Consider the following 16,105-nt stretch of genomic DNA (forward strand, 5'->3'; position numbering starts at 1 on the left):
CCCTATGAAGCCCACTAGCACCCCGTACCCTATGAAGCCCACTAGCACCCCGTACCCTATGAAGCCCACTAGCACCCCGTACCCTATGAAGCCCACTAGCACTCCTGCCACATACACACGTGGGAAACATGTGAAGCTTGCAGCTGGAGGCCCTCTGGCCTATTTCCCCTTTCTATAGTGAAACAACGTTTTGCATAATGGGATTTCTTCTGTTTTTGTTGCCAGAGTACATGTGGGATTTTCTGTCTCATTCAGCCTCACAAGTGTTGGGGGCGCAACCAAGCAAGTTTCTCCTTTTTACTGGTTTTAGATGGTGACAATGTCAAGAACTATATCTACAGTTTCATTTTGTTTTGTTTTTGGTTTTTTGGTTTTTCTAAGACAGGGTTTTTCTGTGTAGCCCTGGCTGTCCTGGAACTCATTCTGTAGACTAGACTGGCCCAGAGCTCAGAGATCCACCTGCTTCTGCCTCCTGAGTGCTGAGAAAAGGCCAGGCCTGAATAGTACTACTTTGGCAGTGACTGTGTGTAGCTCTGACAGTAAGCCTAAAATATCAGGCTCTAAGCATCTATTAAGACAGGAAAAGCTAGATTTTACCTTCCCCCAGGGAAGAAGGAAACAGCGGAGTGTCCCGGGCCGGTGGTGTCTGAGGAGACGTGTGGGCACTGGCCCCCTTTGAGCTGCCTCCAGAGGAGCCTTCGTGCATAGTCTTAGCTGCTATGAAGTATATATCCGACTGGAAGGAAGAGGAACCATTACCAGATGCCTTGCATGCCAGGCTCTGCACACACCGGCCTCCTGCAGCACTGCCAGGGCCTGACTTCCCGCCTCGTTGGAGCATGCAGTGCAGGCCTGTGTCTATTTCCCCAAGGACTTGCCTTCCTCCTCTGCACTTGCCTCATCAGCAAACACAACACAACGCATGCACACTTCCTCAGGAGTCTCAGAATGGGGACAGACGCCGGGATTCCATCAGCACCAGGGGAAATGGACGTCTGCTTCATCCACTCAGCAGACACTCCAGTGTGCCTGTCTGTGCTGATTTCGGTGACCACAGCAATGGGACATTACATGTGTCTCTGAGAGCCAACTCTCAGGAACTTTACAAGCCAGATCTTAAACATGGCCATCAATAAAAATTTAAAGCTATAAAATTAGCTTTGTGCTGTATTTATTCATGTATGTGTGCAATATACATAACTCAATCTGCATGGAGGAGGGAGGAGGGAGGAGGGCGAGCACCCTGCTCCATCTCTCTGCACCTTCCTTCCTTAGGATGGGGCTCGCTGGACTTGGAACTGGGCTGGTGGCCAGTAAACCCCAATAACCCTCTTGTCTCTGTCCCTTATTGCACCAGGGTTATAGGCATGTTTATGACAACACTCAGAATTTACATGAGCGCTGGGGACTTGAACTCAGGTCTTCAAGCTTGCTCTGCAAACATTATTACCTGCTGAACCCTATCCCCAGACCAAATGGTATAAACTTTTTTTTTTGTGGTTTTTCAAGACAGGGTTCTCTGTGTAGCCTTAGCTGTCCTGGATCTCACTCTGTAGACCAGGCTGGCCTTGAACTCAGAAATCTGCCTGCCTCTGCCTCCCAAGTGCTGGGATTAAAGGCCTGCGCTACCACTGCCTGGCTCAAATGGTTTAAACTTAAATATGTCAGAGATAACAATCCTCAACATCAGAACTCAACTATTACTAATTATGTGGCTCTGTCTATTCTTACTTGGGAATTGCTGTGTGGCTCTTCCTGACTCTCTGCTATTGTATCCGATGGATGGACTTGGCAGCACAGACACAGTATGAGCTTGGATAAAACTGTTGAATCTAGGGCTGCAGCTGGAGTAAGTTCTGGTTTAAGAGGTGTGATTTGTTTCTGGTGAGAAATATTTTTTTAAAACTTGGTTTTTATTTTTTCAGTTTTTTCAAGACAGGGTTTCTCTGTATAGCCCTGGCTGTCTTGGAACTCACTTTGTAGACCAGGCTGGCCTCGAACTTAGAAATTCACCTGCTTCTGCCTTCTAAGTGCTGGCATTAAATGAGTGAACTACCACTCCCTGGCAAACTTGTTTAATTTTATGTGTATGTGTGCATTCCCAAGTATATGTTTTAGACACCATGCACATGCAGGAGCCCAAGGAGTCAGAGGACTAGATCCCTTGGAACAGACATTGTGAGCCACCACATGGGTACTGGAAACTGAACCTGGGTCCTTTGCAAGAATACTAAGGGATCCTAACCACTGAGCTATCTCTCTAGCCTAGAAAACAGTTCAACAGTTGATTACATATTAGGCGTTTTTTATTTCTGAGTTAAAGCTTTACTTGACTCCCAGGCTATCTTGGACATCACTAGGTTACCATCTGGCCTCAAACACAACAGCAATCCACCACATAGCTTCTAAGTGCTGGGCTTGCAGAAGTGAGCCACATATCTGGTTTACATCTGGCTACATGACAGATCTCTTGACACAAACCCCCTGGGACAATACTGAGTAGACTGAGGAAGGATGCCAACTGTAAACTTAGGGTAGAGTTGAACCTGTGGCTTCGTTATGGATGCAACGGCTCAGAAAAACCAAATCTGTATTTTCTGAGAACTAAGTGGTTCTTGGTTTTATGAAGATGAGCATATTTTACTGGTATCTGTAAACTAAGACTAGGTTACACCAGTAAACTCAGCCCACAATCACACACGTACATAGTTTGGAAGCATTGGTCTATTCACTGGGGAACACCGGTGCAGCAGGGAGGCAAAGGATCAGCTGCCTCCAAGCAGCACGATTAAGACCAGGGTTGGAAGGAGCCGTATGGAATGGGGCAGGGGCATGGTCCTAGAGGATCAAGAGGAGCCTTTGTGGGGTTGAATCACAGTGCAGGCACCAGACAAAGCCACCTTGGGAAGTCATCTTTCCCAGTATCCTTCCGATTTGTGCATCCTCTGAGTCACTGGTGTGGTTTAGTTGATGAGCCATGTTTCACGCGGCTGAAAAACCCGCAACTGAAGCTCGGCCTGAGCAGGGAGGAAGGTGCAGGCTCGGGGTGAAGGCACCAAGGTAAAGGCTGGCCACCAAGCCTGGCAGCTGCATTTCAGATCTGGGAGCCACACGGCGAAAGGAAGGAGCTGACTGAGGCAGGCTGTCCTCTGATTTTGATGTGTGTTTTATGGTGCATGCATACACATACAGTCATAGACAGACAGACAGACAGACAGACACCCCATACACCAACCATAATTAACGATTAAGAGAAGAAGGTGCTACTACATAGTTGAGTGCTCTGGAGCTGCCCCTGGGACCACTGTCTCTCCAAAGTAGGGAGCACTTTGTGGAGTTGTCCTGTCCTCCCACTTCCATGAGGGTTCCAGGGACTAAGTGGAGGTCATCAGGTGTACACAGCAAGTGCTTCCTTTGCTGAGCCATCTCACCAACCCTACACACACACACACACACACACACACACACACACACACACACGCACACACATGGTAACCCCACTGACTAATCCTCGCAGCAGTTCTACTTCCCTTCTGGCATTGCAACACAGAACAGCTGGTCTGAAGTGACGGGCAATCTTTGCTCCTTTTGCTCCTTCGACCCCTCGGGTTGCTAAGGCCATACAATTGCAGTCCACTCACCCTGGAGGCCACAAGCTGCAGCTGTGGCACAACTGCCGTGTGGACCAGGTTCCCATTCACCACAAGGCGGATCTCCATGGAGTCGGTGGTGAAGGCCAGGAGGTATGGGAAGGCGCAGACTGCAAGGGAACAGATGGGCTTGTGGGTTAGGTGGCCACACTTGCTCAGTCATCCTCAACAGTCTAGAAACTTCCATCACACCGATGGTCCTGCCTCCCAGGGGTGCACTCTAACCAGGCGTCAGGGCTACATCCCTGTCTGATGCCCCATCACTGGGTCTTCCGGTGGTTCAGCACTGTCACCCTGCTCTGTGCCCCTTGGCTTATGTTCCAGGCAGTAGCTGTGTCCTTCAGGGCATCGCTGCACTGAGATGCTTCTGTCACAGGTGGAGCTCCTCCTCCCAATACTGCTATGACACACTGACCTCCACACCACAGCTACCTCTCCACTGTCCCTGGGCTCTCTGACTGGTCCTCCAGCTCGCAGTCCACCCTGACCTCCCTCTGTATTCTGCTTTGGTGACCTGTCTGTTCTGGTGGTATCCGTGGTAAGTCATTTGCTGTGCTCTGCCTGTGGTCCTGTTCTCTCCAGGGCTTGGCTCAAAGTCCCGAGGTCAGTTTCCAGTCCTCCCTTTGGCCCACCTCATCTGTCATCAGAGCCTGACCAGGAGAGTCTCTCAGGTCTGCTCTCTCAAAACTCTCTGCTGTACCTTTTAGCAGATAGGGTTTTTGTTTGTTTGTTTGTTTGTTATTGTTTTTTAGACAAGTTGGCCTTGAATTTGCTACAGGTCCCTGAACATCGTATGAAGCTCCTACCTCCATTACCCATGTGCTGGAGTTACTGGTCTGTGCTACCACAGCCTGCATTATAGCAGGGTGACTCTCTGACACCTACTGTGGCTCCATAAACACAACCTTCACTACTCATATCTTGGTATTTAATTTTAAAGTTTTTATTCCAATTATTTGTAGTGCTGGGACTAGAATCCAGAACCTTATGGCTGCCTGGCAAGCTGTGTACCTCAGAGCCATGTCTTAGCACTTGGGAACCTTTTTTCTCTTTTCTTTTCTTTTTCTTTTTTCTTTCCCTTTCCCTTCCATTCCCTTCATCCTTCCTTCTTTCCTTTCCTTTCCTTCTTTTCTTTTCTTTTCTTTTCTTTTCTTTTCTTTTCTTTTCTTTTCTTTTCTGTTTGGTTTCTTTGAGACAGGGTTTCTCTGTGTAGCTCTGACTGTCCTGGAACTTAGAAATCAGCCTCCTTCTGCTTCTTGAGTATTGGGATCAAAGATGTGTAAGACCACCCAGCTTAATTTTACTTTTTAAAATTACATTTTAATGTGTGTGGCAGTGGGTGGGCGTGCTTGTGTGGTGGTCAGAGGACAAACTTGTAAGGGTCAGTTCTCTCCTTTAACCATATGGGTTTGGGTCTCAGAACTCTCAGCAAGCATCTTGCTGGCTGAGCCATCTTGCCAGTCCCATGCTGGCATCTCAGTATTTTGCCAGCCTCCGAGGTTTGGAAAGCTCAGGTTTTAAGGCAGGTAAGAACAGAACTGAGATACATGTGCTTCTCCAACAGTCAGTCAGTGTACTGACTGGAGACCTGGCTTGTGGATTTTAGAAAAGGCTTGCCAGGTACTGTCAAATTATATTTAATTGCTTTCAAATTTCATGTGCCTAGGAACTGAGAAGAATCTAAAAGGGGAGCATAAGATTATCTAACAGCAGACTCCTGGAAAGACATCCTGGAAACTCCCCAGTAGTTTGGAAGGAATTCCAGTTGTTCACAGGGGACCAAGACCTGCAGGTGGGATCAGCCAGGGGCATAGAACCACAATAAAGGTTTTTCTTACCAATTGCATGTGGAGCCTGGTTCCAACAGAACTGGAAATCCGATGCCGAGGGTTGAAGCAAAAAAGAGCCACCGTTAAAGGGGCAAACCTTTTTATAGATGCAACTGTCTGCAATGAAAACAAGAGCAACTGGTTTTGTTAGAGATGGCACCTAGACCCCTGCAGCCAGAGACACAGCGGCTGGGGCAGCTGGGCAGCTAGGCCAGCATCCCCCAGCAGTTCTCTGTGCCCAGGATGGGCTTGACTGCAGAAATGCTCCTGCCTCAGCTTCTCCCGTGCTGGGATTACAAGTGTTAGTCACACACCCAGCTCTCCCTGCTAGTTCATTACAAATAGCCATAGCCAACCCTTGGGCCAAATTCTGAGGGTTGTGAGGCAGTTACCATGTATGCTAACAGCTGCCATTGAGAGAAAATTTTCTGTGTGCCAAGCTTTAAGAAGACTGACTTCAGAAAGTAGATGCTGTTACCCTGTAAGCTCACTTTGCAGATAAATTTGAGATTGGAAGAGGTAACGTGGTCTGTGCTGAGTCTCGTGGCTCTACTAGGGGCAGAGTGTTTGAATGAAGCTAGACCAGGCTACAGAGCCCAAGTGCTTCCTACCTATGCACATCATCATGCTAGACAAAAATTCAGAATGGGAGGCCTGTGGTGGAGGGAGCCTTTCTACAAGGCAGGCCACTCTTGAGCCTCACTTCTTACAAGCATGATGGGAGTTGCATATGCCCCCCTCCCCCCTCCCCCCTGTCAGGAGCCAACACAGGACAAGCTAATAACTAGCAGGTGATCTTCCTAAGATGAGTCTGCCTCAGATTAAAATAATCCATGACAGATTTGCTCCCATAGGCAAGGCCCAGGAGAAAATCATTTTAGGAAAGATTACTGCTATTAATATGCTTTTCTTGTTATTATTAAACATATATAACAATCACTACGTAGCAGCCCACTCTTTTGAGCAGATATCTACAGATCTACAAAGATGCTAGTGATGCTATATGGATAAATAGATGACTTTTTTTTTTGTTTTTGTTTTTGTTTTTTTGAGACAGGGTTTCTCTGTGTAGCCCTGGCTGTCCTGGAACTCACTCTATAGACCAGGCTGGCCTCGAACTCAGAAATCCGTCTGCCTCTGCCTCCCAAGTGCTGGGATTAAAGGCATGTGCCACCACCACCCGGCAATAGATGACTTCTTAATTCTTAACGAATATAAGAATTCCTAAAAGCATATCAGTATTTATTAAGCTTTTTTTAGATCCTTTAGACCCTGCTATTAGATCCTTTCTGATAGTCAAAACTGCAATGAGATCTCTGCCAGTCTCTGTCACCAATTAATTGTTTCTGCTCCTCAGAGCACATTCCAAGAGGGTGTAAAACCATTAACTAAAAGTCACAAAAAGGGAACTAACAATTTATTATAGGTGCTAGGGCAGAAGATAAAATGTTGACTGGGTTTATCTATACAAAATTTCACTAATAACTTAGTTATGCTTTTGAACTCTCCATGAACCTGTGGAGCTGTGACAGGTGATGGATGTTTAGCCAGATAATTACTCCTAATGGATACACATGTAAACATTCACTGTTGTAAACATGTTATTTTTATTTATGATTTGAATTTATGACTAAACTTGTGATGAACTTTTTACCATGTGATCTTGTATTCTGAAAGATGTATAAGTGCTGAGGACAAAGAGAGGGGTGTGAATTTCCCTTGTCTGGCTTAGGATCCTTCCACTTTCCCCCTTTTTCTTAGAGAGCTTTCATAGGAAACTTTTTACAACTTAGAAATAAACGCTAAATTTGCTTTTTCAAGGTGTCCCATTTTCTGCAACTTCAACTAGTAGGTTGAAAGTTATAGCTGCGCAGATCTTGCTGAGATAGAATAAAGGCTATTTCACTTAATCCCTTGCTATTTTAAGATGAGGTGCTGCCAGAGACTGCAGTTTCTGGCCTCAGAGGATCACAGAAGGCAGGTTAACTACAGTAGCAAAGTAACTTAGACTTAGATAAGTAAACTTTTTATTATTATACAGCAACTCTAAATATTTTGCAAGACAAAAGTCTTACCCTCCACCAAAGTTCTTTCCTCTCTGCTGCCTCAAGAGGAACCCACAACAAAAAGACCACACTGGGCCTTGCCCCAGCGCCCCCTGTGATGTCTGATGGCAATTCTTGGCTGTCAACCTGATCACATCTACAATGTTGTCAAAAGACTAAATCTTTTTAAACCAAAAACCAAATGGGAGGGGAAACCTGTGAGGGATTTTTACTCAATATTTGAAGTGGGACCATCCACTTCTAGTCCAGATCTCTGAGGTGGGAAGACCCACCTCTAGTCTGAGTCACACCATCTGTGACAGCCTATAGAATGACATGGAAGAAAGAAGTTGGCTTTCTAGGCCTGCTTGCTTGCCCTCAATAGCAAGTTCATTCCTTCACTGGCATTAGAGCCTAGTTCTTTGAAATTCCAGTGTATACTGAAGACCATCTGAGAGACATCCAGCATCATAGACTGAACAACTACTGGAGTCTTGGACCTTCTATTCATAGGCAGCCATTGTTGGATTAGCTGGGCTACAGTCTGCATGTCATTCTAAAAAATTTCCTTCATATATACATATATGTGTGTGTGTGTGTGTTTGTGTGTGTGTATATATATATATATATATATATATATATAAAGAATATGAGAAAGATTAATTCTCTAAGCTCTGTTCCCCTATAGAACCCTGACTAATCTATCCTCCTGACACATTACTGGAGACCTTGAACCCCTGGCTGAACTTCAGCTTAACTTAGCTACCTGACCCTGGTCTATTCTCATCTCTGAATATTTCTTCACAAAGAAAGAAAGTCTTTGTAGAAACAAGATCTCCTTTCATTATAGAAGCTGTTTATGCCTACGCACATACTTTTAAAATAATAATGGTAATAACTATCATTGTTGTGTTAATGATTTGAGACATGTCTTGCTACGTATCCCAGGATTTGCAGCCCTCTTGATATAGTCTGTTGAGTGCAGGTAGGTATTACAAGACTGTACCATCATGGCTACCTTAGAATTAGTTTGTTTAAATTTCATTTGTTTTTATTTTATGTATATGAGTGTTCTGTCTGCATGGACGTCTGTGTACAACATGTACACTCAGTGCCCGGAGGACATCAGATCCTCTAAAACTGCAGTCATAGATGGTTGTGAATCACCATATGGTGCTGGGAACGGAACCCAGGTCCTCTACAAGAGAGAGAGCAGTCAGTGCTCTTAACCACCGAGGCATCTCTCCAGGCTGGTTTTAGTTTGTTTTGTTTTTTGTGGGGTGGGGAGGAGAGGGTCAATTCTTTCCTATATAGGTTTTTTTTTTTTTTTTTTTTTTTTTTAAACAAAGTCGCAGGCCTCCAGTCTAAGATTCATTGTTTTGGGGAATGATTAGGCCAAAGCTTGTGGGTGGGTGTCCCTGTGGGTGATGTCCTGTGGGTGGGTGTCCCTGTGGGTGGGTGTCCCTGTGGGTGATGTCCTGTGGGTGGGTGTCCCTGTGGGTGATGTCCTGTGGGTGGGTGTCCCTGTGGGTGATGTCCTGTGGGTGGGTGTCCCTGTGGGTGATGTCCTGTGAGTGGGTGTCCCTGTGGGTGGGTGTCCCTGTGAGTGGGTGTCCCTGTGGGTGGGTGTCCCTGTGGGTGATGTCCTGTGGGTGGGTGTCCCTGTGGGTGGGTGTCCCTGTGGGTGATGTCCTGTGGGTGGGTGTCCCTGTGGGTGACTCAGTGCAGGGAGCTGCTGCTCTACGTTCTTTGGGCTCTTCCCTGTTAAGCCTTGAAATTTGAAGATGACACCTGCAAGATAAATTTCTGTGTTGAAAACTGGGTTTTTGTCGGGCGGTGGTGGCACACGTCTGTAATCCCAGCACTCTGGGGGCAGAGGCAGGCGGATTTCTGAGTTTGAGGCCAGCCTGGTCTACAGAGTGAGTTCCAGGACAGCCAGGGCTACACAGAGAAATCCTGTCTCAAAAAAACCAAATCCAAAAAAACCAAACCAAAAAAAAAAAAAAAAAAAAAAAAAAAAAAAAAAAAAGAAATAAAACTGGGTTTTCTATTTAATTATAAGTTATTTATCAAAGTATCTGATCTATGACTATAACTAGAATTGCTACTCTAGAAATTGATGATTCAGGGCTGGAGAGATGGCTCAGTGGGTAGGAGCACTGACTATTCTTCTGAAGGTCCTGAGTTCAAATCCCAGCAACCACATGGTGGCTCACAACCATCCGTAACAAGATCTGATTTGACTCCCTCTTCTGGAGTGTCTGAGGACAGCTACAGTGTACTTACATATAATAAATAAATAAATCTTAAAAAAAAAAAAAAGAAATTGATTCTAGTCTGAAAAACTGTGTTTAAAAAAATTTCTTAGTTAAACTGTATTCAGGAAATAATCTTATTTCCATTTGCTTAAAAAATAACTTACACAAAAATGTACTCATTCTATGTGCATGAGTGCTGTGCTGCCTGCATGGATAAGCATTCTGTGTACACCTGTTGCCAACAAGGCCAGAAGAGGGCATCGGCTCCCTGGGCTGTGAGTTGCCATGTGGCGCTGGAAACTGAACCTGGGTTCTCTCTAAGAAGGGTCAATGCTCTTGGTCCCTCTGCCATCTCTTCAGCTCTCCATTAGCCCATGAAATGCTAGAGGTCAGTGCCTGACGTGTCTGCTTGGCCAAAACTTACCCTGCTACCTGACCTAAACTTACGTGAGCTACGCAGGCCTGATTTAGGCTGATTTCATTAACAGCAGAGAAATGCAAAAAGTTACAGGTTACAAGCTCTGCATGCTGGCTCTCACCTTTAGTTCCAGCACTTTGGAAACAGAGGCAGAAAGATCTCTATGAGTTCAAGGCCAATCTGGGTGGCATAGAGAATTCCAGGTTATCCAGGGGGTACTGTTAAGACTCTGTTAAAAGAAAAGCCACAGGCTGTGCACCCCTAATCTAAAAGGATCTGAAATCTACATTGACCTAGAAACTTCCTGAGTGCTTCTGTGTGGAAAATCCCAAACTTGGCCTCATCTGATGGATCAGTTCAGTCACTCTTGCTGGGTGTTGTAGCTTGAGCTTTTCATACCAGCATTTGGAAGGTAGAGGCAGGCAGATCTCTGTGAGTTCGGAGCCAGCCTGGTCTACATAGTGAGTTTCAGGATAGACAGAACTATGTGAGACCCCATATCAAAACAAAAATAAAAATTAAAAAATAAGTAAAAAACTCAGGAACTCTAAAAGTAACAACAGAAACTCATGAAACTACTTTCTGATCTTAAGCAGGCATATATAAAATATAAATAAATGTTGTGTTTAGACTTGGGTTCCATTTTCAGGGTATGTGGGACTATCCCAGAATCTAAAAAAAGTACAAAATCTGAAACACTCTGGGCCTAAGCACTTCAGATGAGGGGCATTCACCATTCAGTAACAGAAGATAAAATCTGGTACTGAGGTCAAGAGGGTCAGAGGCAAACCCTGCCCCATGCTGAGCTCTAGGAGCCTGAGGAAGGCAGCCCTCTCTCCAGGCCTCCAAGCCTTAGCTCTGATGGAGGAAGCTAACAGCCCACTGTGGGCCACAGTAACCGAAACTCTGGATGACACAGGGGTCACCTGGAATACAATAGGGCCTGCTAGCTAGAAGCCTCTGTTTTCACCCCACACAAAGCAGGAGCATGGTGGCAGCACTGGTAAGCGTGCCACTGAGAGGCATGGGCTTCAGCTGGTGTTGCAGGTAGGGATGCAGATTTCAGATGCTCCCTGCTGTGATGATATACCCATCAGGTCAGTGCGGGGGAACAGGGAGGCCCTGTCCTACCACCCCCTAAATAGGCTGTTTTTGTCATGAAGAGCAGACAGGTCCCTGACTTACAGTTGTAGCACAGGAGCAGGCCAGCTTCTCCATCTTCATATACATCAATAGCTGCAACAAAATTAACCTGCAACGACAACGGACAGTGGTAGTGGTGTGTGGGATCCGGCCACACGGAGAAACTTCCTTAAGCTTTGAGTATTTAGCAGTGGCCTCAGCCCTCAGAAACCAGGGCGCTGCAAAACCATTGCCTCCCCTGTACCTAGAGCACCACCTGGACCTAGGGTTCCAAGGAGCCACAGGTGTAAGAGGCATCTTTGCTCTCTCTCCACTGGGGTTGGAAGTTTCTCACGCATTTCCCTGCTCATCCAGAAGGTGTGAATCCAGCATTGTGCTTGCGTGTTCTTAGATGTTTACCCAGAGTGCTCAGGGTCACAGGGGCTGCCATGTGTGCCCCTCATGCCATGCTCACACCAATGCTCAGGCAGACAGCACTGTCTCGAGTGAGGTGAAAGGACGTCTATGAGGAGAGCGAGCCCTCAGCTGTGGGACCCACAGACCCAATCCAGCTTTTTTCCTGACATGTCGCCTGGACCTCAGTGAGGGTTCTTTGTCTCTAACACCCAGTATGTCTCCATTTCTGTTTGTCTTTCCACAAAGACAGCACAAACATTGGAATAGGTCTGGGATGTGCTTGACCCTCAGTCGTCACTGTCCAGATTTGAGACAAGGGTGCTCAGCCTGGGCTGTAGCCACCCCTTGTCCTGGAGTCCAGAAACCCTGCCCTTTGAAGGCAGCTCCATGAGATGCAGCCTCGGGAGCACAGTGTGGGATACAGATTCAGAGCATGGACTAATTATTATTATTCTGAGGCAGGGTCTCAAGTAGCCCAGGTTAACTCTGACCTCACAATCCTCCCTTCCTCAGCTTCACAAATTCAAGAACTGAAGGTCTGAGCCTCCACACCTGACTAGAGGGCGCAAGTTTAAAAAGCACACCACAGTATCTAAAACTAGAAGACACAGTCCGTCGCTTCCTCTTGTCACCAGCCCGTTGCTGCCCGCCGGCTCACCTTGTTGGCCTCCACGTGGTGCAGCCGAAAGGCTTCCCCCGTGCTCTCATTCACCACATCGAACTGATGGCGATATGCCACACAGATGAGGTTGCTACTCTCTTCTGTTGGCCCGTCCACTAAGGCCATCACTGCCGGGGAGTCACACAGGCAGATTTCCTGTGTGGGCGAGGATGAGTAGGGACAAAGGTTAGGACACAGGGGCCGACCTCAGGCAGCCTGGACTGCCTGTTCCTCCTTCCAGAAGAGTCCAACCTGCCTGGCCACAGCGGAGTTGTACTTCAAAGATGGCAGGGGTCTCACTGGACTCCTTCCTGTAATCTCTCCTCAGGTCTCCAACCTCTGTTGCAGGAAGGGATGGGGGCCAGAACAGAACTTCACAGTCTGACTCCAGTGTCTGGTTCTTTAGCTTCCACTGTCTGTCTTGTGACTTGGTAACTGACAGTTGCTGACCCCCTGGCTGAGAGCCTGGCATGCACCAGGCAGCATTTTCACTGAACCTGTACCAGCCCCTGAAAGTGGGTGTGGCATTAACTCTATGGAGGAAGAAACGCTGGCTCCCAGGTCAGGTTGCTTGCTTATGGTCGAAGTTTATAAGTGGTAAAGCCATGACATGATTTGAACTCTGTGAATCTGATTTCAGAGCTCCCACTACCTAACTACTCCATGTGAATATTCATTACAGTGGTAATCTTGACAAGACAGACACCTAATCAGAACAAGATTGTAACCTGTTTTAATATCACTGTCAGTGCTCAGTCCCCAGAACAGCAGCAGAGACCTATGGGCATAATTCAGGAGGCCTTGAGTGAAAACGCCTCCTCAGTTCGCCTGCTGCACCACTTGGTTCTCATGGCCAACGCTGAGTGCGCTTCAGCTTGATGAGCTGTAACTGTTTCTTGTTTTTATGAAACATGGCCTTCTTGGAATTCACTTAGTAAACCCGCCTGGCTTCAGACTCATGGAGATCTGCCTGTTTCTGTCTTTGGAATGCTGAGATCAAAGGCATGTACCACCATACCAACAACTGGAGGGTTTTATTTTAAGAAGAGGTGGGGTGATGGGAAGGGACAGATCTAGAAGGTTTCAGTCTAAGGCTGACCCCTCAACGCATCCTGCAGACCAAGGTGGATAGACAGCTTTGCTCTACATCTCTTCCGGCTTCTCCAGCTACCAAGACCCCTACAGCATGCCTGGACCTGAGTCTGGCCTTTGAGCGGGTCTGCTGATTGACACTCTTGGTCCCTGTGTGCTTTTCTACTGCCAAAACATTTTAAAACATTCCACTTCTTTGCACTGAACTTTCTCAAAGTTCCTACCTTCTTCTGAGCCAAGAAAAGTCAAAGTCTTTGTCAAGGCTTCTAGGGCTGTAGACAGTCGGCTTCCAGACCTCTTCCAGACCTGGCTGCTTTGTCTCCTCAGCACCGTTCCTGCCTGCCTGTGCCTTCACCAGGGTTCAGGGTCCTTGGCTCTGTGCGCGCCTGCTCTCTGGCACCCCTTTACGCCGGCCCTCCTTGTACCCATGCCTCATCGAGCGTCTGCCCAGGTAAAAGAAACCTATTCTACCTCACTCTCCCCATTACCCATGCCCTCTGCACCACAGCCATCTTCTTAGTCTCAGTGGTCTTCTCCCTCCATCCCTCCCTTCCTTCCTTCCTTCCTTTCTTTTGTTTTTTTTAAGTTGGGGAGATAAGGTTTGAGAAAGGGTTTCTCTGGGTAACAACCCTGGCTATCCTGGAACTTGTTCTGTAGACCAGGCTGTCTTTGAACTCACAGAGATCTGCCTACTTCTGCCTCTACATGCTGGGATTGAAGCAATGTGCCAACAACCAGCCTCAGTGTTTCTATTAGACATTCGCTTGCTCAAGTAGAAGGCAGGCTCTGTGGGAAAAGATGGTGCACTGCTTTATGCCCATGCCCAGAACTAGAGGCTACTGTGGATGAGCACACAGCGCAGCTTAGATGTCTGGGCAAGTCAGGGCACAGGAGGCTGGGACCCCAGAGGGGTGATTGAGAAGTGGGACAGGCTTGGGACTAGAGAGACAGTCAGTTAATACTGGGTCAGGAATGTAGCAAGCTAACAGCAAACTTACCCTGATGTACTGGAATTCCTCAACAGGAGATTCTGACAGCGGAGACAGGAGCGAGGCACCTGGCAGCCCACTTGGCTTGTTGTGTGTTTTCCTTGTGATGAGAAGCAGTTTATTGCGAATTGCAACCACAATTCTCAGCTCTCTGCTGTGGTGAGTATTAATAGCATACAGGTGGCATCCTGGGAAGAGGAAGAGGACATTCAAGACGAGTAGGAAGGGTGGGAGGCCCCCAGGCTGGGGACCTTGGGAACAGTCCCTAAGAATCCTGGGGCTGGAGAGATGGCTCAGCAATTAAGAGCACTGACTGCTCATCCAGTGGCCCTGAGTTCAAATCCCAGCAACCACAAGGTGGCTCACAACCATCTGTGATGAGATCCGAGACCCTCTTCTGGTGTGTCTGAAGACAACTACAGTGTATCCACATACATAAAATAAATAAATAAATCTTTAAAAGGGGGGGGCTGGAGAGGTGGCTCAGAGGTTAAGAACACTGACTGTTCTTCTGGAGGTCCTGAGTTCAAGTCCCAGCAACCACATGGGACTCCATAATGAGATCTGATGCCTTCTTCTGGTGTGTCTGAAGATAGCTACATTGTACTTACATATAAAAATAAATAAGTCTAAAAAAAAATAAAATAAAAAAAGAATCCTGGGACTGAAGCCAAACTCAGACAATGCTTTGGGTACCAGGTGTTGTGGTACTCAGTCTGAAACACCTCTCCCTGTCGATGTGGCTGGACACTTGGTCCCAGCTGGTCTTATTGTTTTGAAAGGCTGTGGAACCTTAAGAAGTCAGAGCCTCACTGGAGGAAAGGAGCCTCTGGGGGTGGGTCTTACAGCCTAGCCCACTTACCACTTCCTGTTTGGCCTCTGCTTCTCCCCTCAGAGGAAACATGGGCAGCCATTGCACCATGATGGACATATCCCTTTCTTTTTTTTTTTTTTTTTTTTTTTTTCCCGAGACAGGGTTTCTCTGAATAGCCCCGGCTGTCCTGGAACTCACTCTTGTAGACCAGGCAGTCCTCAAACTCAGAAATTTGCCTGCCTCTGCCTCCCAGAGTGCTGGGATTACAGGCGTGCGCTACCACCGCCCGGCTGACATATCCCTTTCTTAACTTGTGAAGAGTAAGTCCTCCTTTCCTTAACTCGCTTCTTGAGAAAAATAACTAACATACTAGGAAAGATGATATAAAAACACGGTTAGGAAAGGTACGCCCCTTCTATTCTACAGTGTGTGCACCTGGTTTTATTTATTAGTATTCCTTTTAGGTTTATTTATGTGTGTGGTGGTTTGAATGAGAACGGCCCACATAGGATCATATATTTGAATGGCTGGTCCCTAGTTGGTGGAACTGTTTGGGAAGCATTAGGAAATGTGCCCAATGGGCTGGAGAGATGGCTCAGCAGTTAAGAGCACTGACTGTTCTTCTGAAGGTTCTGAGTTCAAATCCCAGCAACCACATGGTGGCTCACAACCATCTGTAATGAAATCTGACTCCCTCTTCTGGAGTGTCTGAAGACAGCTACAGTGTACTTACATATGGTAAATAAAATAATCTTAAAAAAAAATAAAAAGGAAATGTGCCCGTGATGGAGGAGGTGTGTTACTTGGCCT

At 46.8% G+C, this 16,105-nt stretch overlaps 1 protein-coding gene and 1 long non-coding RNA gene across 4 annotated transcripts in view; one reads left to right on the top strand and one right to left on the bottom strand.

Annotated features, from left to right (window-relative positions):
• Positions 1 to 16,105, bottom strand: part of Garnl3 (GTPase activating Rap/RanGAP domain like 3) — a 149,238-nt gene that overhangs the window by 5,475 nt on the left and 127,658 nt on the right. For all 3 annotated transcript variants that reach the window (XM_052182226.1, XM_052182228.1, XM_052182225.1), the window contains exons 22-27: positions 14,491 to 14,669; positions 12,398 to 12,556; positions 11,386 to 11,452; positions 5,489 to 5,596; positions 3,642 to 3,760; positions 598 to 736 (exon numbers count right to left, since the gene is read on the bottom strand). In XM_052182226.1, the coding sequence (XP_052038186.1) occupies positions 598 to 736; positions 3,642 to 3,760; positions 5,489 to 5,596; positions 11,386 to 11,452; positions 12,398 to 12,556; positions 14,491 to 14,669 (771 nt within the window). The remainder of the gene's footprint in view (positions 1 to 597; positions 737 to 3,641; positions 3,761 to 5,488; positions 5,597 to 11,385; positions 11,453 to 12,397; positions 12,557 to 14,490; positions 14,670 to 16,105) is intronic.
• On the top strand, positions 3,658 to 14,613 carry LOC127685260 (uncharacterized). Its single transcript, XR_007977810.1, has 3 exons — positions 3,658 to 3,743; positions 13,820 to 13,943; positions 14,517 to 14,613. It is a non-coding gene; the product is annotated as an uncharacterized LOC127685260 (long non-coding RNA).

The sequence above is a fragment of the Apodemus sylvaticus genome, chromosome 5 (genome assembly GCF_947179515.1).
Source record: "Apodemus sylvaticus chromosome 5, mApoSyl1.1, whole genome shotgun sequence".
NCBI classification, from domain to species: domain Eukaryota; kingdom Metazoa; phylum Chordata; class Mammalia; order Rodentia; family Muridae; genus Apodemus; species Apodemus sylvaticus.